At 38.6% G+C, this 23,331-nt stretch overlaps 1 protein-coding gene across 1 annotated transcript; it reads left to right on the top strand.

Annotated features, from left to right (window-relative positions):
• Positions 1–74: 74 nt before the first annotated feature.
• LOC131343350 (coiled-coil domain-containing protein 180-like) lies at positions 75–23,255 on the top strand. The gene is made up of 56 exons (XM_058374961.1): positions 75–251; positions 341–516; positions 633–813; positions 906–1,052; positions 1,149–1,293; positions 1,421–1,537; positions 1,624–1,722; positions 1,814–1,897; positions 2,004–2,185; positions 2,482–2,552; positions 2,962–3,067; positions 3,217–3,288; positions 3,396–3,465; positions 3,566–3,710; positions 4,337–4,497; positions 5,115–5,252; positions 5,336–5,447; positions 5,529–5,634; positions 5,723–5,864; positions 9,713–9,769; positions 13,309–13,475; positions 13,893–13,978; positions 14,058–14,167; positions 14,262–14,390; positions 14,534–14,644; positions 14,738–14,833; positions 14,909–15,072; positions 15,364–15,483; positions 15,593–15,672; positions 15,769–15,857; positions 15,948–16,067; positions 16,209–16,382; positions 16,530–16,645; positions 16,720–16,846; positions 16,925–16,967; positions 17,055–17,095; positions 17,261–17,445; positions 17,535–17,710; positions 17,827–18,007; positions 18,097–18,243; positions 18,322–18,466; positions 18,580–18,696; positions 18,782–18,880; positions 18,972–19,055; positions 19,141–19,328; positions 19,642–19,712; positions 20,138–20,246; positions 20,395–20,475; positions 20,569–20,638; positions 20,715–20,859; positions 21,278–21,438; positions 21,520–21,657; positions 21,741–21,852; positions 21,928–22,033; positions 22,122–22,263; positions 22,689–23,255. Exons 1-56 carry the CDS (start codon positions 196–198, stop codon positions 22,821–22,823), a joined length of 6,732 nt encoding a protein of 2,243 aa, XP_058230944.1. The 5' UTR covers positions 75–195; the 3' UTR covers positions 22,824–23,255.
• The last annotated feature ends 76 nt before the right edge of the window (positions 23,256–23,331 follow it).

The raw sequence follows: 23,331 nt of genomic DNA, 5'->3' as shown, positions 1-23,331 counted from the left end.
TGAAGCCTACTCTATTCCACTGCTTGTTACCTTATTAAAATATACTGTTTCTTTTATGTTTTTTAGGAGAATATTGACTGTTTCTCACAGGAGAACAGAGACTCTCAAAACAATAACACTTTTACTACACTAAAGGGAAATATCTACAGCTGCCCCGAAATACACTGTGATGATGCTGAAGAGCTTTTGAATGTTATGGAAGTGGAAGAGGCTTTGTATCCAAAAAGTCTCATAATTGAATTGCAAAGAAAGTAAGAATAAGATTTTGCAAAATAACAAAGTAATAATTCCTGGCATATGTTATTTCAGTATCTAAGTCTGATTTGTGTCCCAATGTCAGTGTGAGAGAGAAATTCTTTAATCATCTTGAGGAGAGGAATCAGGAGGTTCTGAGTCACACAGTGGCCATCGTGGAAGCTATGAAAGAGAAGCTGAAGTCTGAACTAGATCTTCGCATCCATCTGCATCAGCCTCGAGCCAAGAGGATTAAAATGAACGTTTATAATGTCCGAGCAGGTGTGTGAATGACAGCAGAATGTCATTCTGCCATGTGAACATTTGGTTTGTGCTTTGAAAGTGTTTATTTGAAAGCTTATCTATCTGTTTGTGAACTGTCTATATGGTGTTACCAGCTGAACTGATCTTGCATGAAGATCGTGTGGATAGACACTGCAGAGGTGTTCTACAGGCTCTTGATGAATTGCGAACCGACTTCAACAACCTCCAGGTCACCCAGCGTGAAATATATGAAAACATTCGTGCAAAAATCGACAGCATGGAGGACACGTTATACGCTGCTACCAAGTCTGACATGTAAGTGCTTCTGTGCCAACAACAATATAACATCAATTTAGCTGTGCACTAATACACGATTTTTAAATCTGTTTGCTTATGTGTTTTAACAGGCTGCTGAAACTCAGTGCTTCAATACAAATCAGCTTGGATGAACACTTCAGTGACATCCAGGATTTACAGAGGCAGTTTAGAGAAAATATGGAGATCAGACTTGGGGGCCTTAGAGAGGCCAATGCACAATTAATGAAAAATTTCAAGTATGTTAATTATTATTATTATTGTTGTTATTTTTTTTAACTTTTACTCTTAACACATCAGGAAACAAATGAGTAACTAGTCTCTTTTCTTTCAAGGCTGTTTGCTGAAGGTGGAAATTTTACCCCAAAAGAGATAAAGCAATACAGAAAGCATCTAGAGAAGATGGCTGATTGCATTGACTCAACTGAAAAGGCTCTAATGCAGAAAATGGCAGTCACAGAGACTAAATGCCAGGATGAGGTAAAGTACACAATATGTGGCATGCAGTGGCTTACTTAGTGATAATGCTATAAAATAAATAAAAGTCTTCTACATACCAAATGATAAATATAAACAGTAAAACAGTGTTTTTTGTTAATCTGTTCAGGCAAAAAAGGTCATCAGTAAGTTTGAAGAGAAACTCCAGTTTCTGAAAGTGAATGTAATTTTTCATGAGAAAATCCAAAGGATACTGAAAAACACAAAACTCCAGATTAAATCAGAGGTACTTTTACAAACATTTTGTTGCTTCTTAAAAATTCTCTACCACCAACATTATTCTAACAAAGTATAAATAATATGTATCTACAGGCCATGAAGAGCAACTCTCAGAAAAAAATGATCAACACTGTGATGAGTGAACTGAAAGAAAGGCTTGATGCCTACACCCAGTGCAGTGTGGAAAACAGGGTACAGTCTGTGTACAGTGATCACAAGCATGCCTTATGTATGGAAAGTATGTGCAATTCTAATGTGTATGCTTGAATTACATGCATTACAGGTAACATCGGGCGACATTTGTAGTTTAGTATCTTCCCTGATAGAAGAAATCAGAAAGAGAAGTCAGTATCTGGACTGTTATCTGGTATGTTTCCGCACAACTACTTATTAGTTTTATGAAGATGATGAGGATAATAATTATGGCCATCTCTTTCATCATCATTATCACTGTCATTATTTCTTGCCTGCAGGACCATTCTATGGCTGTTCCACTGCCTGGCAGTCCTCTGCAGGGGGCTTTTGCCACGGCTTCACGGTCCCGTAAGCAGGAGAAGGTGGGGAGCCCCTCTGCAGATCCCCTTCTACAGCCCAGCCGCATGGGAGCTGCCTTCATGGATGACAAGGCAGTAGAGGTGATCAGAGGACTGCTATGGTAAAGAAAAAACACCATTGCAAAACAGCTTAACAGTTGTTGATTTTTATTCACATATATGTAATTTAATAACTAATTAGACACTACTAATTCAACAATTAATCCACTAGTTATTCTTTTAAATTCTGCTTTGTAAATTGTAAACTCCAATACTGTTTTTTCCCCCCAAGTGGTTTCAACATTTCGGAAATGCCCACCCACAAGGAACGCAGTTTATTTCAACTCAAAGTGAAACTGTAAAAAGGAAGAAATGATTCAAGACACATTACATTTTTTTTGTTCTTTCCAAATTTCAGGATAAGCAAACCTCAAACCTGCCAAGAGGTCAGTGAGGAGCTTAAAGAGACAAACTCAGCAGCAGTAGCAGGTACGCCAATGTTTTCTTCAGTCTTTCTCCTCAAGAGTGAATGGCTTGCTTGCTGTAAGTTTCACAGTGTGTAACATTAACGTTTGCATGTACACCAGTGCAATGACTGCATGGTTTGACACTTATACAACTCACACTAAATCTGATATTTTTACTAAGATTTTGTCCAATTTCTGAAGCTTCAAAAATATTTGTAATCTTGTAATATTTTAAATCTTTTAAAATCTTTAAAATCTCAGTATTTTAAAAAGGAAGTATGTGCCTATACATGACATGGGAAAAAAAAGGGGCCTTTTACATTGTTGCTGAGTCAGATTATTTCTGATGTTCATGTACATAGGTGTGTAAACACATTCATCTATTGCTCAAATGGTATGTCAAAGTTTTTTTCTTTTTTTTGACCCACCAGCTCCTGTCCTTCCAAGCCCTCCACCAGGGTCGGGTCAAAGGTCAGGGAAGAATAGGAACCTCTCTGGCTTACGGTCTCTGCGCAGGAAGTCAATGAACTCAATGAGGTTAGTTTTCACTTCACTACAGCTCATTTTATATGGGACATTAAAATGTTCTAGGTCAATGCTTTTGGAGCAAGTATCCTTTTTATGTAGTGCTTTGAGATAAGAATTCAATTGATATCTGTTGACATTTTAACATTCTTTTCTTCCAGTGTGATCAAACCCAATCGGTTCGATACGAGATTCCAAGTGTTTGGTCCTAAACCTGATGATCAAAAGGAAATGTAAATAACATTTTTGTTGTAATCTTTTTGTTAATTTTGTTGTACTGCAATATATTATGGCAACATAAGGCTGTGTCTAACTGGGTGAATAATTTGTATTGTTTCAGCATCACTTTTAAGGGTTTCATCAGTAACATTCTGTGGGAAGCAAATGACGTTCTCCTTCAAGTGGCTGAGGTAGACCCATCTCTTTAATTATAGCACAAATAATAAGTACTCTTCTGTGATAATAATTGGAATAGAATAGAATAATTAGATTAAATCGCCTTACTTTTAGGATTTCTACCAGAAAACGGAGCACCGCTTAGTCAGCCGTCCTCAGTATATTCAGGAATCATTTGAGCTGTGTGCTGAGGACCTGAACAAGATACTCCTTGACTTCCAGAGCCAATGTCATAAGTACCACCATCGCTGTGTACAAGGTAAACCTCTTTCTTACATAATGCTCAGAGACTAATTCAGGCATTTGAAATCTCTAGATTTTGTTTTGTAACAGGTCACTGGCCAGCTGCCTTTGTAATTAAACATCAGATTTAAGGTCAGAATGAGAGCGTTTGCTTTTTTCTCAGGAAACAAGTATTACCATAGCCTGATTCTATGTGGAATGGCTATTTGTAGCCAGGAGTTAATGAAAGCACTGGCTCTGATCTCTGGGTGGGAAGAACACCATTCCTCTCTTCTGTAAAAGAGCCAGCGATGGTTATTTTATACCTTCTGTATTCAAAAGCTGCTGCTCTCCCTTACAGCAAATTCAGCAAATACATGATGTTGCTGAGACACTGAGTGAGAAATGGCAAATAAAGCTGGGGGAAACTAACTTAAAATTTACTGACTGTAATTTTTCGAAAAGAACTTCAAGTTTCTCGGGTCTGTTATTTTACTGATTACACTTTTAAATATTTGTCATACAGAATTATACTTATAAATCTTTAAGTATATAACCTATATAGCCTATATACTCATAATTACTTCTCATAAATACTTATTTAGCAAAGGACCAAAAGTGACTATAAAAGAAAGATTATTATTGCTTGAATTCTATGTACAGAGTTCTGTAAGCAGCTGAAAGCCATTGAGGAGATTGTCTGTAAGATACCTGAAGCACTTCTAACAAAACTGAGAGATCAGCATTTGGATGACCTGAGCCAGAGTTTGTCACTCATCCACCAGCAGTTTAATCAGACTCAACAACAAAGTGAACAAAAGAGGGTGAGTGGAATTACTCCATGTGCTATACCATTATATTCTATAAGGCTTTTCACACTGCTCTTAACCCTGGGTTATTGTTGCTCTAAACACCGCTTTTAACACCGGGTAAAGAAACTTTTCACACATGTAATTTCAAAGCGTTTTTTACCCTTTATGCTCCGGAGCAGGGTCAGCAACAGATTTGCGGTGTTAACCCCGCATTGCAGTACTAAGTTTGTTCAGTGTGAAATGGAGTGGTGTTTACTTGTTGCTGCTGCACGCTTGGCAACAGACCAATCAGAAATTGAGCAGCGAAGCTCATGTCACCTCAGTTACAGGAAACATGCGTCGTGTAAACAGGTTGCCTGCTGTTTGTCCAATCAGTTACAGTGACACCACAAATGTGCAAAATAAGAACATTAACCCGGGGTTTAGGAATATACAGTGTGAAACATCTGTTAATGAATACGCAGGATTAACAGTTAGCCCCAGGTATACATGAGCAGTGTGAAACCTGATTACAGATAACCCAGGATTCTGTTTATCCAGGGGTTAGGATGACCCAGGGTTAACCATTTTAAGTGTGAAAAGCCCTTATGTGTAATATTTTAATAAGTTGTTCACTCTCTGTCCTTCAGAGAAAACACATCGGTCAACTGTCTGTACGTTTGAGCCACCCGGCTTGTGAAAAAGAACTGAACAGGCTGGTCACAGCTGAGGATAACAGGCAAGAGGAACAGAGGAAGGCTATTGAGAACAACAGACTGGAACTACAGGTAATACACACTTCACACTGGTACTTCCACTGTTAGAACTATAATTTGGGAATGTTGTGATGGTTTTGTTTTCTTCCTAAAAGGCCTGCATTAAGAAGAATGCAGATGAGTTTGTGACTTCACTTGCCACACTGACAGAGAGCTTGCTCTTCCAATTGGCCAACGTCCTGACTGTCGACGATATCCAAGGTGGATGTAAGTGGTCTATGATGAGGCTTGAGGTTGTTTTAGAAATATTAAGCAAATCAATAACCGGACAACTCTTTCTGTTTGCAGCAGTAGAACCAGAGAGGATAAGCATCACAAAACTTGTTCGTCGAACACGAGCGGGTACTCTACAGAAGGAGCATGAGATGATAAGTTTACTTGGGAGAGGCAGCAGGTTCAGACTGATACAAGAGATCATGTATAATGGATGCAGTCAATGGTACATGTAAGATTTCACAATTTTGTTGATTTTCCTTTTACAGAGCATGGCCAGGCATCAGTTACTTTGGACCTACTGATGGTTCATCTGGCAAACAACAGAGACAAGAGACAGCCACTATCGCTACAGCTAAAACAACAATGGCACAGCTTAAGGTTATGGAGGTTCGAAATGCACTGCATCAGGTAAATGAGCAATGCTGCATTTGTAGGCTGCAAACTACACCAGTTCTCTTGTTAATAGGAATTTCTTCCCAGCATGAAACCCTTATGTTGGTGTTAAATGCATGTATCTGTTTGATCCCAGAGTTATGAGCAGAGGATCATGGAGGAGTTTGAGATTGTGGAGAAATTTAGGCAGGAAGAGGAGGCAGGGTTGTTCCATTGGCAAGAGCACTGGAGAGGACAACTAAAGATACTCGCTACAATCAAAGCAGAATGACTGTGAGGGACTAGCGGACATTCTGTGTCAGGAACAATACAAGAAAAAAATTCCTACCAGAAACAATCACATTATCATCTTGATTAGAGACGTCTTTTTATAATACCAGTAGAATAAGTTAATAGAGTTGCACAGTTGTATAGCATAGAAGGTTCCCATATTCTGTGAAAGATGTGGACTTTAGCATGTAACATACATGTCAAATAATTTAAAGATAATGTTTTAGTTAAGACAGTTAAGATTTTATGCATTTTCTTCTCGTATTTATTCGTGATCCGGTAATTTGATATCCCAAGCAGCATACATACTGGCTCACAGTGCAAACTGGTAGACAAAATCTCTATGCCCCACCATATAGCAAAACTTTTATATCTTCCAACAAGACCACAAGCAATGAGTGAGATTGCTAGATCTCTATTTTACATTTGGGGCTCTGAGGAGACAAATCAGAATTAGATTTGTGATGTTGGGAGGTGGATATTTGGACTTTGTATACGATTTTCAGTTGAATTTCTTTGACTCTCAAGGTTTTTGAGTATTATACCATGCCTCTTATTTTCCAACGCCTGGTTCCATTCATCACCTGTAATCTCTAAACTAAGCTCCTTTTCCCATACCTCCTGTAAGGTGCCAGCAGTATTATACTCTTTAACCAATCTATAAAAGAGACCTTTAGAGTGGCCCATCTGTAGTGAGAAGAGCTGTCACTCTATGCATGTAATGTTCTTGTTAGATAGAACAGTAGTATCTCTTTTTATAAAAATCTCTTATTTGTAAATAGTGAAAGAAATCCTGTTTATGAAACGTATCTTTTAATCACCTCTCTAAAGGTTGATCCATCCATCAAATCACAAAACCTGGAGAGCTCTTTATTGGCCCAAGCTCAAAAGCCAGGATCTGTAATTCCTGGCAAAAAATCAGAGTTGTCACATATCATTGTGAAAGAAAGATGCAAGTTGATATTTACCCTCTTATCTTTTAACTATCCACCATGCCTTAACAGTGCAGAATGTGAGAGTTAAAACATGTATTCATTAGAGATTTAGGCTTTCTTATGAAGAATAGATTCAGAAGGGGTGGTTTGGACATAGAACTTTCTATATTCAGCCATATGGATGTGGGGTCTTTATGCACCCAATCAGTAATGAAGCGGAGCTGCACACTAAGTTGGTATTTTCTAATGTCAAGACCAAAAGAGGAAGAGGAAGGCCAAAGAGGAGGTATATGGATGTAATAAATGAGGATATGAAGCTAGTGGGTGTAAGTGTTGAGGATGCAGAAGATAGGGATAGTTGGAGAGAGATGATTCGCTGTGGTGACCCCTGAAGGGAAAAGCTGAAAGAAGAAGAAGAAGACCACCTTCTGAAGATGGGAGTCACAATGTTGCCAAGCTGAAATGGGGCTTCTACTCAGCCCATATGAAGGATTCTGCTTGAGGCATTTTATAGTTTTATGCGGGAAAATAACTGGAATCATCTGAATTGGTTATAGCAAGAGGGATGCTCATTTTCAAAAGAGCCACACAGCCTAGCCAAGAAATAGGAAGTGCATTCCATCTCTCAAAATCTAATCAAATGTGTTCAAGCAATGGGACAAAATTTGCTTTATACATTCTGTTAAATTCAGTGATGTATATTCCTAGGTATATAAAACCTTTTGGGGACCATCTGAAGGGAAAGGGGCATGGAGTTTTAGGTTGATCTTTTAAGCTACCCAGAGGCAACAGATGAGCTACTGTTGCTCAAATTGCTGAAGAAGTTAAAGCTGGTTCTTATAGAAAGGTGTCAGAATACACAGTACATCACAGTTTGTTGCGTATGGGGCTGCACAGAGGCAGACCAGTCAGGGCATCCATACTGACCCCTGTGCACCACCAAAGGCGCCAACAAAGGGCACGTGAGCATCAGAACTGGACCACAGAGCAATAGAAGAAGCTGGCCTGGTCTGATGAATAACATTTTATTTTACATCACATGGATGGCCGGGTGTGTGTGCATCACTTACCTGGGGAACACATGGCACCAGCAGGTGTCATGCTTTGGGCAATGTTCTGCTGGGAAACTTTGCGTCCTGCCATCCATGTGGATGTTACTTTGACACGTACCACCTACCTGTGCAGTGTTGCAGACCACGTACAACCTTTCATGGAAACGGTATTCCCTGATGGCTTTGGCCTCTTTCAGCAGGATAAGGCACCGTGCCACAAAGCAAAAATGGTTCAGGAATGGTTTGATGAGCACAACAATGAGTTTGAGGTGTTGACTTGGCCTCCAAAATTCCCCAGATCTCAATCCATTCGAGCATCTGTGGGATGTGCTGGACAAACAAGTTCGATCCATGGAGGCCCCACCTCGCAACTTACAGGACTTAAAGGATCTGCTGCTAAAATCTTGGTGCCAGATACCACAGCACACCTTCAGTTATCTAGTGGAGTCCATGCCTTGATGGATCAGGGCTGTTTTGGCAGAAAAAGGTGGACCAACACAATATTAGGCAGGTGGTCATAATATTATGCCTGGTATATATATGTACAGTATCTCACAAAAGTGAGTACACCCCTCACATTTTTGTGCGGGGGCGGGGGGGGATGCATGGGTTACTGGAACCATGTCCTGTGGTCCGATGAGACCAAGATAAACTTATTTGGTTCAGATGGTGTCAAGCGTGTGTGGCACCAACCAGGTGAGGAGTACAAAGACAAGTGTGTCTTGCCTACAATCAAGCATGGTCTAACATCCCTCGATTTCTATCTGTGGGGAACACTAAAGGATGTGGTGTGCTGTAGAAAACCACCTACACTGGCTGCACTATGGAAAGAAATTGAAGTATCATGCAAAGCAGTTCCTGTGTACATTCTAGTCCGGGGGTCTTCAACACATTGCTTGGGAGCTACCAGTTTAATAAAGCCGTTCATTAATCGATTTTACACACAGCACCAAGAACATGGAAGAGTTATATAAACTCAAGTCTATAAGCACAAATTGAAGTAGTTTGGATAAAGGAAAAAGAAAGCACACGGCATTCAACAGCATTAGGAATATAGCTACAATGCTGCCAAAGCGCTGAATAACCATATCCTGCTTAGGAAGATGCAGGATGAGTGAGCTATAGACATTACTTATTAGTTTAGCTTATTGTAACTTAATTGAATGGAGACAGCAGAGCTTAGTAAGGCAAACAGAATATTGGTTCTTCATTTATTGAAAAGAATGAATCACATCCAGGTTACAGCTTTGTTTGAGAAATGACTGCTGACAAGCAAATGAAGAGCATTTGAAGGCGTGATGTAGAAAAGGTGCTATCTTTTTGTGATTCATTGTCTAGCTTCTGCAATATATTTTAAAGTCTTACTTGTATTTAGTATATGTTCGATTTTTTATTCTTATTTGTGTTCTCTGTAGCTGGTCTTTATTGGTTCCACTTTTCTTCCATAAGTTCTGTTTGTCTACCAATTTAACAAACACTGAAATTCAAAAGCTAACATACATTTGCATCAAGAGTGGAACAGTCAGCCAATACTTACCACAAAACCTAGTTCCTCCTTTTACAAGGGGATTTTTGTACATATATTTTAATATGACATAATTTGCAGGAGAGAATGTCGACTGAAGAGGAGCTGTCATCTAGATGCAATTTTTTACTACAGAAGGTTGGTATACGTATTTTTGTATTAAAAAAAAGCAATTTTGTTACACTTTGTGTAAACATATTTTATATTTGCTACATGGCCATATCAACAGATAAAACATACAAAGTGTGTGTTTGTGTGAAGACAGAGAGTCTGAGAGTTAGTCTCCTGGTGCATCACAAATAAAAGAATCATCACTGCTCTCTGCTTGATGGTTGTCTGAAGATCCAATAAACAAACCTCCCTTCTCTTACATTACGGTGTCTTGTGCCTCAATTTTCACCAGAAACTAAAATTAGTGACATCTGAAATCCAACAAACACCATTCCACATCCTTTTCTGTTCTATTTTAAAACCCAACTGAAAATACCATCACTCTGTAATTACTAAAAATAGGAAGCAGTTGCAACTCACAGGGGTCAAGCACCAAGGAGTTATAATTCTCCTGGAGGCCTAAAATATAGTTATTATACTTCATAGTGTAAAGACATTGCCTCCACACCAAGGCCATCTCTAATGTCTAACAGAGATAGGAGGTGATAGATGCAAGGGCAGACTTTTGTTTTATAAATTGAAAAGTAAAGAACAAAACCAGATATGTATAAACCAGAACATACTGACTAAGGCTGTGGAAGGCAAATCAACAAACAGTACACAACATCAACACAAGCATAACAATGAGGTCCATAGAAAGCAGAAATATAACAGGGCTGTTGATTTGGGGACACATGGAACAAGCATGAGTGTTCGATGAGACCTGTGATGTGCAGCAGTTGATGGGTAACATTGAAGTGAAGTATGAATTTCAGCATAACTATTCCAATGCCTAATTTTTGTCTTAATTACATTTAATTTTGTTTTTTTCCCTACATATTCCTTCATTCAATATGTATAGCTTTCACAACAGTTCTTAAAAAGCTCTCCTTCCATTTATAGTGGCTTTATACTTGAGTGATTACATGATTAGGTTCCACAAATTTTATGGCGTGGATGAACTACACAGCAGAAGGCCACACCAGGTTCCACTATAATAGTTTTTTTCCTAGTGATTTTTTAAAGTTCACTGTTTCAGGTAAATAAACTTTATTACAATTAATAAAACTACTATAGCAGTTAGCACTTTGCCTGTTGCAACTCAATAATTACACTAATAATTCTGGAGACCATGAAAACCTTTTTTTTTTCCTTTATTTTCAATGACATTGTAATAGTGACAAGACTATCAATGTCACTCTAAATTTATGACCATGATATCCAAATTATAGATTTTAATGTTAAAATTATTTAAAAAAAAAAAAAAAAAGACCTTATGCTCCTCATGTCATTAATAAAGAAGCAGAAGCTAGGTAAACATGTTTTGTGTATTTGCTAATTCTGTGTATATCAGCCATTTAGTAAAAAAAAAAAAAGATTTTTTAAAAAATATATTGTCAGCTCAGATGTAAGATGTTTTTGAATAGTTGAATACAAAGTTTTTTTAGACCTAATTATAAAATATAAAGTTACATTTTTAAAATATAAAAAGGCTAAAATGCACCACAACTGTATAAGCAACATAATACAAACAATCTATTTGTTTGCTAATTATGGTGTTCCACTGGGTGGTAATAGTGGTACAGCAGGTAGTGTTGTCTCCTCTCAATTCCAGCTATTTTAATCCAGCTACTGTTTGTCTGGAGTTTTTTATGGTTAGTTTTGAATATGTGTACTGTGCCCTATGATGGACTGGTGTCCCATTCAACATGTCTCAGGATCCACAGTGATCCTGACCAGGATAAAGTGGTTGCTTGAGATAATACATCGGTCAGGCATGTTCCAAGGAAGAAACAGCAGTGAGCTGGTGACAGTGTCATGGTTGGCCAAGGCTCATTGATGCAACCGGGAGTGAATGCTGGCTTGTGTGATCTGATCCAATAGACGAGCTACTGTTACTTAAATTACTGAAGAAGTTAATGCAGGTTCTAATATAAAGGTGTCAGAATACAAAGTGCATGATGGGTCAGGGCTATTTTTGCAGCAAAAGGGGGACCAACAGAATATTAAGCAGGTGGTCATAATGTTATGCCTGATTGGTGTAAATGGCTTTAAAGACAGCATACAAACTTAAATTTATCTTTTTTTGAGTACCCGCCTCAGACTGACATTCACCTATCCTGGAAAGACTGAGGACTTAGCATGGTGTGCAGTAGGTAACCTCCTAATTGTGTTTTTTTGTGAGGAAATGCAGCTCCACCTGCTGGCGCTCGCGCTTGTACTTTTTAGTCGCCTGAACGCGCTGTATCACCATAGCAACTGGTTGACGCTGTAGCTGTTACCTTGGAGAATGGATTTCCTTTATCACAACCTTAACTCAATATTCACATCGAAAAAAACCGAACGTGGAGCTAACATTTTCCTGGTCTCAAAATTAGCAATCTACTTCTCACAGTAGCATTTACTTATCTAACAGGTTTATCACGACCACACTGTTAGTATTCGAGCTAAATTAAGTAACTAGAGTTAGCCACTGCAGTAGCCATGACTGAGACTCGTGTTGTTCCGAGCGGAAAGGTTTACCGGCAAATGTTTGACGCTCAGGTGAGATATGCTTGTTTGTTTGTTTTTAACTTTAGAGAATGCAATGGAAATTAATAACGATATAACTCAATAGCAAACAATTGTTTAGTAGCAAAACTGTTTTCCAGTAGTTTGTAAAATTTAGCAAAATGCATGATAATTTCTCTTGCAGTAGCAGCAGAATACAAGATTAAAAGAATCAGCATCATTATGTTATAAAATTATATTTTTGCTTGTGACAAATGGTTGTGGACACCTGACCAATTACACCCCTGCTTGTGAGACATCTAGTTACAGACTTAGTCCCCATTTGCTGTTATAATAAACTCCACTCTTCTTGGATGGTTTTCCGGAGAGATTATATGGACAAGGGGTCCGGTCTCATCTGGAAAAGGGTCAGTGTTTGTGCAGGTTTTTATTCCAGCCAAGCAGGAGCTTCACATGAGCTGAAAGCCAAGACATGGACTCCAGTGTGGCTTCTGCTTGATTAGAATGAAAACCTGCACTCACACCAGGTCTTTGTGGATAAGATTGGACACCTCTGTTGTAGGTATTTGTCTTCAGTCAGCCTAGCATTAGTGACCATTAGTCAGGCACTGATGTTGGGTGAGGAGGCCTGGCATGTAGTAACTTTGCAGTTAATCTTTAAGGTCTTTTGTGGGGTTGAGGTCAGGGGTTTGTGCAGGATAATCAAGTTCTTCCATAACAACCTTGGCATAGGCAGTCTTCATGGATTGTTCATGCTTGGCCCCTTAGTTCGATTAAAAGGAAATCATAATTTGACAGCATACAAAGACAAATTATACAATTGTGTAATTGTGTGTCTACAAACTTTTAGCCACATAGTGTGTATCTCTCTCTCTCTCTCTCTCTCTCTCACACACACACACACACACACTCACTTGCTGCCACTCATGTCTGTCTGTGGGGTTATAAGAGAGTAAGAGTAGATTAGGGTTGTGTTAGTGTTGGCTTATTAATGTGATGAAAAAATTTCTCTGTAGGCTCAACTGTCCCTGTCTCTTCATGAGGGGAAGAGGAGGAGGCGTGCTGCACATGCAGGTTGTCTGAGTGAAGATAACCCCATTAGTAGGAACACAGGTACTGGATACCATCAGCATCCTCTAAGGAGTCAAACTGGGGCTGAGCAGTGCTCTGAGGACATCATGAGGTACAGTGGTAACTGCTAAAAATGACAGAATAACAATAACCATAGATTCAGCTCTTGTTCATAATTGATTATAGATTATCTCACTGTGATCTGTTTAGGCATTTTATGGCAAGAGCCTTCTCATACCTGGCTGACATTCATTTATTCATCTTCTGTAAATGCTTTATTATGATCAGGGCTCTGGGAGCAAACAATCATTCACTCATGGAGATTATGTAGTGCACCTTTGTAGGATGCTTTAGAAGACCCACAGGGTGAACAGGCAAAACTGTACAGGATTCTTTGGTCAGGATCAAACCAGGAACACTGGACCCCTGCAGCGCCACACTAGCTGAAACTGTTACAGAATAAATGAACATTCCCTCTTATATACATTTATTCCCTATATTCTGACTTCTGTAATATGCTCTTTGTCAGAAACCAGCTGTTTTCAGGAACAAAGCCTGTATTAAGTATAGACCAGGATGATCATGAAGAGATCAGAGGACTGCCTGACAATGTCGGTTGGTAGCATTCATGAATAATCAAGTCTCACATTCACATTCATTTAGATGGTGATAACAGTTAATACTCTGTCTGCAGTTTGTGCAAAGACCGGATCAGACATCATTGAGCGACTCATGACAAAAAAACTAAGAGAAAACACAGAAGCTCTCACTCAGCTTCAGAGGGATCTTGCTGAGCTCAGTGCGGTATGTCACCTTCAGTACTGTAGAGAAAATGAATATTATAATATTTCTATTGCTAATATTGTGACTGTAATATCTTTCTCTCTGTTTTGTTCAGGGCTACGAGTCATTGTTGAGAGACACTGGAGAAGATTTCCTTCTCAAACTGTCAGAATGTGATGAGGAAGTGGAGAGACTGATGCAGAAAACAGAACATGATGGTGATTTAATAGCCTTCAGCTATCAGGTGATCCCATTGTGTGGATTGTCATATATCTTTCAATTCAGTTCTATTTCATTTATTTGTATAGCGCTTTTAACAGTTAACAGTTGTGTATCTTCTACACAATAATTTGTTTGTAATAATTGATAAACATGATTCTCACTCAGGATCTACATGAGATTTGGACCTCTGTGAGCCATGAATCTGCTATGAGGAGAAACTGTATCCAGGAGTTGGATGAGCTGATCGTCAAATATGAGACTGAACGAGCAGGAGTGGTAGAAAATCAAGATGGAGTTCTTATTATCATCATATATAATAAGACTTCAGTATCTACAGTATATACTATATAAATTGCCGATGTTTTACAGATTTCTGCACTCCTAAGGAAATACACAATGAAGCTTGAAAAAATCTGTTATTTAATGCCCAGTGATGTCCACCGACTAATTAATAATGAAGCTATGGTAGGTCACTTTTGAATTTTAAAACACTTATGGTTCTATTAATAGTGCTGTGTTTAACTCATACATTTTTATTAGATGATAAATCAGGCATTACTGGCTAATAAAAGAGCCGTAGCCAAATTACATTTGAACCTGATGGAGAAGGATTTGCAGAAAGAGGTTCAGTGCAGGCTGAGATGGGAGACAAAGCTTCAGGACTGGAAAAAAATCAAGGTTGTTGCTGCAATCAGCCAGTTTAAGTAAGTCCATCGCAAGGTAGTGCCGTTGAATCTCATAGTATTACTTCCTATAGTAATACTTATACTGTAGAGTTGTTATGCTTGAAATTCAAGATTCACAGAACTTTATTAATCCTAGGGGGAAATTCCTTTGCCATGTTACAGTTGCTCTAATGAAAATAAAAATATAAGAGAAAAAGAAAGAAATATAAAATATGAAAATAAAATATGAGAGAAAAAGAAAGAAATATATACAAATAATAAAAATCAAAGGAAAACACTATATACAGACTTGTTATTCTTCATCTCCAGAGACTTCCTGAACAGCCCTGAGATTCAAAACCCAAAAAATGTACAAGATGCTTTAAACACCATGCGGACACAACAAAAAGCATACAGCGAACAGCGCCTCAAAATCCTCGAGCAAGTCAGGTTAGATAGTTTCCTTTTGTAGTCAAATGCAGTGTTAAGCAATTTAAAAATACAGATCAGTTAAAGGTGAACATTATTTAAAATGTGCTTCTTTTGCTTCTACTTGAAGAAATATGACCCCTCCAAACTGCTCAGTGTCATTGGCTGCTGAATGGTACTCCTCTTTATCTTCAGTTAATGAGCAGATTGGTAAGAATATGCTACTATCCACACATATATTATTATTATTATTATTATTATTTTTTAATTTCCTGAATTTGTGATTGTATTACACTTTTTTTTCAGATGGCACACACTCTGAGACTATGACAAAGCTGCGTGAATATTTTGAAAATACCTGGCAAGACTGTTACCTGGAAGTTGAACACTTTAAGGTTTGCAATCTTTGGGAATGTATGTTTTAGTATTTCATTTAATAGTATGAATTAAAAGCAAACTAAAGCTTCTATTATGGACTCATGCAGAGTGAAGTGTCTACTTATGGAGCCGCCTCAGATGAGATACAGCAATTTGTTAATAGTGAGATGGTGCCTCTTATTGGCAAGTTCCAGACTCAAGCAGAGGAGCGTTTAGCAGCAATGAAAGTAAGTTAAATAAAAACACTCTGTATTTGTTTAAAAGGGGCAATTTGTCTGTAAATACGTAGTGCTCTGTGAAGTTTGATGCTCTGTGATGGTTGATTTTATAATGAAGCCATGGTTGAATTCTGTTACTGTACATTACAGAAAGCATTTGAGGGTTTGGCCGAAACTGCTGCATTCTTGAGTAAGTCTATGTTCGAGTTTGTGCACGGGGCAGCTAAAGTCTGGGAGCTGCATAGTGCACGTCTGCAGAGGACAGAGCAGCAGCTGCAGGACTCTCTCAAAGAAGTCAGCAAGGATTATGAAGAAAAGAACCAAGTGAGACTGATACCATTGTCCCCTAACATGTTCGCCTTGAGATATAGGCAAATTTACGTAATAGTGGAAAGACTGTGAAAATGTGAATGCGACATCTGATAATGCTGATGCCTTTGTCTTTTCTCATTGCCTTTGGTTTGTTGGTAGAAAAAAGAAGCTCAGCTGGATGCGATGATGGACAAACTCAGGCAGGAAAGCACAGAGGAGGCCCTCAAGGCTACAATGGAGCAGATCCTTAACATTTTAGAGCAAATTAAGGAAGGGTAAGCAAAAATCCATCAGTTTATATCTGTGGTATAATCAACATAACTTAAATCAAATGTTTCTACATTTACAGGTTTGTCAATTTCTATAAGGAAGGAGTTGTTAGAGTGGAGAGTTATCCTGAAATGGTCCTTAAAGAAATACACACATACAGCATAGCAGTCAGTCAGTACTTCAAGGTCAATGAAATATACAGTCAGGTACAGTTCAGGTCATCAATTAGTTACAATTTAAGTATTAATTAGGGCATTGCTTAATCTTGTGTCTTTATACTCTAGGACCCAGAGGAGCTTCAGATACTCTATCCTGCACTTATCCTTAGTGAGTTAGAGATTCTTAGTGTCACTCATTTTTCAGCTGCTCTAATAATATTTTATACTTTGCCTCTCACTATTCCATTTTTCCTAGGTGCAAGTCAGATATCTTGTAGAAATAACTCGTCACCTACAGTAAGTTTTTATACCACTATTATACAGTGTTACATCTCCAGCAGACACTCCTGATTTAGCCTATGCTGTGGTACATCTTTGTGCACACTTTTCTCGATTTGTAGCCTACTCTATTCCACTGCTTGTTACCGTATTAAAATATACTGTTTCTTTTATGTTTTTTAGGAGAATATTGATTGTTTCTCACAGGAGAACAGAGACTCTCAAAACAATAACACTTTTACTACACTAAAGGGAAATATCTACAGCTGCCCCGAAATACACTGTGATGATGCTGAAGAGCTTTTGAATGTTATGGAAGTGGAAGAGGCTTTGTATCCAAAAAGTCTCATAATTGAATTGCAAAGAAAGTAAGAATAAGATTTTGCAGAATAACAAAGTAATAATTCCTGGCATATGTTATTTCAGTATCTAAGTCTGATTTGTGTCCCAATGTCAGTGTGAGAGAGAAATTCTTTAATCATCTTGAGGAGAGGAATCAGGAGGTTCTGAGTCACACAGTGGCCATCCTGGAAGCTAAGAAAGAGAAGCTGAAGTCTGAACTAGATCTTCGCATCCATCTGCATCAGCCTCGAGCCAAGAGGATTAAAATGAACGTTTATAATGTTCGAGCAGGTGTGTGAATGACAGCAGAATGTCATTCTGCCATGTGAACATTTGGTTTGTGCTTTGAAAGTGTTTATTTGAAAGCTTATCTATCTGTTTGTGAACTGTCTATATGGTGTTACCAGCTGAATTGATCTTGCATGAAGATCGTGTGGATAGACACTGCAGAGGTGTTCTACAGGCTCTTGATGAATTGCGAACCGACTTCAACAACCTCCAGGTCACCCAGCGTGAAATATATGAAAACTTTCGTGCAAAAATCAACAGCATGGAGGACACGTTATACGCTGCTACCAAGTCTGACATGTAAGTGCTTCTGTGCCAACAACAATATAACATCAATTTAGCTGTGCACTAATACACGATTTTTAAATTGTGCTTATGTGTTTTAACAGGCTGCTGAAACTCAGTGCTTCAATACAATTCAGCTTGGATGAACACTTCAGTGACATCCAGGATTTACAGAGGCAGTTTAGACAAAATATGGAGATCAGACTTGGGGGCCTTAGAGAGGCCAATGCACAATTAATGAAAAATTTCAAGTGTGTTAATATTTTTCTTTTTTTTTTATGCTGAACACATCATGAAACAAATGAGTAACTAGTCTCTTTTCTTTGAAGTCTGTTTGCTGAAGGTGGTAGTTTTACCCCAAAAGAGATTGAACAATACAGAAAGCATCTAGAGAAGATGGCTAAGCGGATTGACTCAGCAGATGAGGCTCTAATGCTAGACATGGAGGGCACAGAGTCCAAGTGCCTGGAAAAGGTAAAGTATATAATATGCGGCATGTAGTGGCTTACTGAGTGATAATGCTATTAAATAATTAAAAGTCTACTAAATATAAACAGTAAAACTGACTTTATTGTAAATTTGGTCAGGCAAAAGAGGTAATCAGTAAGTTTGAAGAGAAACTCCAGTTTCTGAAAGTGGATCTAATTTTTCTTGAGAAAATCCAAGGACTACTCACAAACACCCAAGTCCAGATTAAATCAGAGGTACTTTACAAACATTTTGTTGCTTCTTAAGAATTCTCTACCACCAGCATTATTCTAACAAAGTATAAATAATATGTATCTACAGGCCATGAAGAGCAACTCTCAGAAAAAAATGATCAACACTGTGATGAGTGAACTGAAAGAAAGGCTTGATGCCTACACCCAGTGCAGTGTGGAAAACAGGGTACAGTCTGTGTACAGTGATCACAAGCATGCTTTATGTATGGAAAGTATGTGCAGTTCTAATGTGTATGCTTGAATTAAATGCATTACAGGTAACATCGGGCGACATTTGTAGTTTAACATCTTCCCTGATAGAAGAAATCAGAAAGAGAAGTCAGTATCTGGACTGTTATCTGGTATGTTTGCGCAATACTGAGGAAGATGATTATCATACTGATTATGGCCATCTCTTTCATCATCATCATTTGTCATTGGCTGCAGGACCATTCTATGGCTGCTCTACCTCCTGATGCTCTTCTGCAGGGGGCTTTTGCCGTGGCTGCTCGTCCACGGTCCCGTAAGCAGGAGAAGGTGGGGAGCCCCTCTGCAGATCCCCTTCTACAGCCCAGCCGCATGGGAGCTGCCTTCATGGATGACAAGGCAGTAGAGGTGATCAGAGGACTGCTATGGTAAAGAAAAAACACCATTACAAAACAGAATTTTCAAGAATTTGAAGAAAGATTTTTACTTACATTTATGTGACTTTAAAAATAATTCAACACTACTAACTCAACAACTAATCCACTAATGCAACTCTTAAGTTCTGCTTAGTAAATTGTAAACTCCAATACTGTTATTTTTTTAAGTAAGTAGTTTCAACATTTCGGAAATGCCCTCCCACAAGGAATGCAGTCTATTTACCAAAATTCAAAACTAAAAGGAAAAAGGAAGAAATGATTCAAGACACATTACATTTTTTTTTTGTTTTATTCCAAATTTCAGGATAAGCAAACCTCAAACTTGGCAAGAGGTCAGTGAGGAGCTTAAAGAGACAAACTCTTCAGCAGTAGCAGGTACGCCAATGTTTTCTTCAGTCTTTCTCCTTAAGAGTGAATGGCTTGCTTGCTGTAAGTTTCACAGTGTGTAACATTTGCATGTACACCAGTAGTCTGCTAGTCACAGCAAATTATGATGACATAAACTGCATGGTTTGACACATACAATTCACACTAAATCTGATTTTTGTTTTTCCAATTTTGTCCATTTTCTGATGCTTGAAATATCTTGCAGTGTTTTTAAAAGGGATTATGTGACTAAACATGAAAGGGGTGTTTCACATTGTAGTTGAGTCATATTATTACTAATCAAGTATATGTGTGAATAAACAGATTAATCTATTGCACCAATGTTATGTCAAAGTTTCGGTCAGATATATTATATTAGACAGAGAAATTAGTTATGCTATAAAGCTATTGTGGTTTCCTTTCTGATCCACCAGTTCGTCCAAGCCCTCCACCAGGGTCAGGTCAAAGGTCAGGGAAGAATAGGAACCTGCCTGGCTTAGGGTCTCCGCACAGGAAATCAGCTGAGTCAATTAACTCACAGAGGTTAGTTTTCACTTCACTACAGCTCATTTTATATGGGAATGTTCTACGAAAATGCTTTCAGAGGCAGCATCATTCCTTTTCTGTAATTCTTTGGAAAAAATAATTAAATTGACATCTGTCAATATTTTAACATTCTTTTTTTCCCCAGTGTGAGGAGGCTGACCAAACCCACTCGGTTCGATAAGAGATTCCAAGTGTTTGGCCCTAAACCTGATAATCAAAAGGAAATGTAAATAATTTTTTGTAGTACACTTTACTCGTAGAATATATTATGGCAACATAAGGCTGTGTATAACTGGTTGAATAATTTGTATTGTTTCAGCATCACTTTTAAGGGTTTCATTACTAACATTCTGTGGGAAGCAAATGACCTTCTCCTTCAAGTGGCTGAGGTAGACCCATCTCTTTAATTATAGCACAAATAAGTTCTGTGCTAAGAACAAACAGATTAAATACCCTTACTTTCAGGATTACTACAAGAAAAAGGAGCGCCGCTCGGTCAGCCGTCCTCAGTATATACAGGAATCATTTGAACTGTGTGCTGAGGACTTGAACAAGAGACTCCTTGTCTACCAGAGACAGACTCACGAGTACCACCGTGGCTGTGTACAAGGTAAACCTCTTTCTTACATAATGCTAAGAGACTAATTCAGGGTGGGAAGAACACTATTCCTCTCTCCTGTAAAATAGAGCAGCGCTAGTGATGGCCAGTGATGGTTCTCTTATACCTTCTGTATTCAGAAGATGCTGCTCTCCCCATTCAGCAACTACATGATGTTGCTAAGGCTCTGACTGGAAAATAGCAAATAAATCTGGGGAAAACCAAGTCAAAATGGGAAAAAGTACTGTTGAACTTTGCCAGTTCAAAGTTCATGAGTCTCTTATTTTATTGAGTATACGTTTAAAATGTGTTGTAATTCAGATTTATACTTGCTCATAATTAGTGCTCATAAATATTTTTTTTATCAAAGGACCGAAGCTTTTATGTGCTAAAAAATTAAAGATTATTATTGCTTTAATTCTATGTACAGAGTTCTGTAAGCAGCTGAAGGCCATTGAGGAGATTGTCTGTAAGATACCTGAAGCACTTCTAACAAAACTGAGAGATCAGCATTTGGAGGACCTGAGCCAGAGTTTGTCACTCATCCACCAGCAGTTTAATCAGACTCAACAACAAAGTGAACAAAAGAGGGTGAGTGGAATTACTCCATGTGCTATACCATTATATTATACGTGTAATATTTTAATAAGTTGTTCACTCTCAATCCTTCAGAGAAACCACATCGGTCAACTGTCTGTACGTTTGAGCCACCCGGCTTGTGAAAAAGAACTGAACAGGCTGGTCACAGCTGAGGATAACAGGCAAGAGGAACAGAGGAAGGCTATTGAGAACAACAGACTGGAACTACAGGTAATACACACTTCACACTGGTACTTCCACTGTTAGAACTATAATTTGGGAATGTTGTGATGGTTTTGTTTTCTTCCTAAAAGGCCTGCATTAAGAAGAATGCAGATGAGTTTGTGACTTCGCTTGCCACACTGACAGAGAGCTTGCTCTTCCAATTGGCCAACGTCCTGACTGTCGACGATATCCAAGGTGGATGTAAGTGGTCTATGATGAGGCTTGAGGTTGTTTTATTAAGCAAATCAATAACCTGATAACTCTTTCTGTTTGCAGCAGTAGAACCAGAGAGGATAAACATCACAAAACTTGTTCATCAAACACGAGCGGGTACTCTACAGAAGGAGCATGAGAAGATAAGTTTACTTGGGAGAGGCAGCAGGTTCAGACTGATACAAGAGATCATGTATAATGGATGCAGTCAATGGTACATGTAAGATTTCACAATTTTGTTGATTTTCCTTTTACAGAGCATGGCCAGGCATCAGTTATTTTGGACCCACTGATGGTTCATCTGGCAAACAACAGAGACAAGAGACAGCCACTATCGCTACAGCTAAAACAACAATGGCACAGCTTAAGGTTATGGAGGTTCGAAATGCACTGCATCAGGTAAATGAGCAATGCTGCATTTGTAGGCTGCAAACTACACCAACCCAGATAGCAAAATAGGTCTGGCCCAGATCTGGCCCACACAATGCACTTACACTCGGCCCACATACCACAAAGAATGACGGCCCTTTGGTGTGCCAGAGGTGGGCCAGACGTGGGCCAGCACTGGGCCACACCACATAAACCAAACCATAACCGGGCCACATCTGGCATGCCATCATATAAACAGTGCCGTCACTGCCAGACCTGGTCCACATCTGGTTGACATACCTCTTGCCATGCCAGAAGTCAGCCAGCAGTGCCAGCTTAATGCCAGATCTGGCCCAGACCCGTCTGCTATGTGGAAAGTTTTCTTGTTAATAGGAATTTCTTCCCAGCATGAAACCCTTATGTTGGTGTTAAATGCATGTATCTGTTGATCCCAGAGTTATGAGCAGAGGATCATGGAGGAGTTTGAGATTGTGGAGAAATTTAGGCAGGAAGAAGAGGCAGGGTTGTTCCACTGGCAAGAGCACTGGAGAGGACAACTAAAGATACTCGCTACAATCAAAGCAGAATGACTGTGAGGGACTAGCGGACATTCTGTGTCAGGAACGATGCAGCAACTATAAAAATTCCTGTCCTGTCCTCTAGAAACAAGCATTTTTTATAACTATAGAATAAGATAATACAGTTGCACAGGTCCCTGGTTCGATCATGGGCTCAGTTTAATGTCCTTTCAAAGTTTTGCGTGTTCTCCTCATATGGGTTTCATTTGGAAATCCATTCCTTCAGATATATTGGTGTTCCAGTCAGGGTATAGTCCCACCTCAAGCCCAGACTTTCCAGGATAAACTCCAGATCCACTGTGATCATGACTGTGAAAAAGTGAGTAAAAAAGATTGATAAATATATAAACACTGTTTAAATTAAATGTACTTTACCAATAAAAACTTGCTTTAATTGTTTATAATTTTTTGCATGTGCTGACAAAATATAAATATACAATTTACTTGTATTTAAACCAAATTTATTTAAATTACAAAACATGTATTTTTGGAAAACAGTTGAAACCAAAAATGCAAATTT

Source organism: Hemibagrus wyckioides, linkage group LG22, assembly GCF_019097595.1.
Source record: "Hemibagrus wyckioides isolate EC202008001 linkage group LG22, SWU_Hwy_1.0, whole genome shotgun sequence".
Lineage (NCBI taxonomy): Eukaryota > Metazoa > Chordata > Actinopteri > Siluriformes > Bagridae > Hemibagrus > Hemibagrus wyckioides.
The sequence above is the reverse complement of the archived record's forward strand: the minus strand, read 5'-3'. Positions and strand labels throughout refer to the sequence as shown.

Coding starts and splice junctions, on each gene's coding strand:
- LOC131343350 (XM_058374961.1), top strand. CDS start 196: ATGGAAGTGGAAGAGGCTTTGTATCCAAAAAGTCTCATAATTGAATTG. Junction 14,168..14,261: donor ATCTTGCTGAGCTCAGTGCG/GTATGTCACCTT, acceptor TGTTTTGTTCAG/GGCTACGAGTCATTGTTGAG. Junction 22,264..22,688: donor TTCGAAATGCACTGCATCAG/GTAAATGAGCAA, acceptor TGTTGATCCCAG/AGTTATGAGCAGAGGATCAT.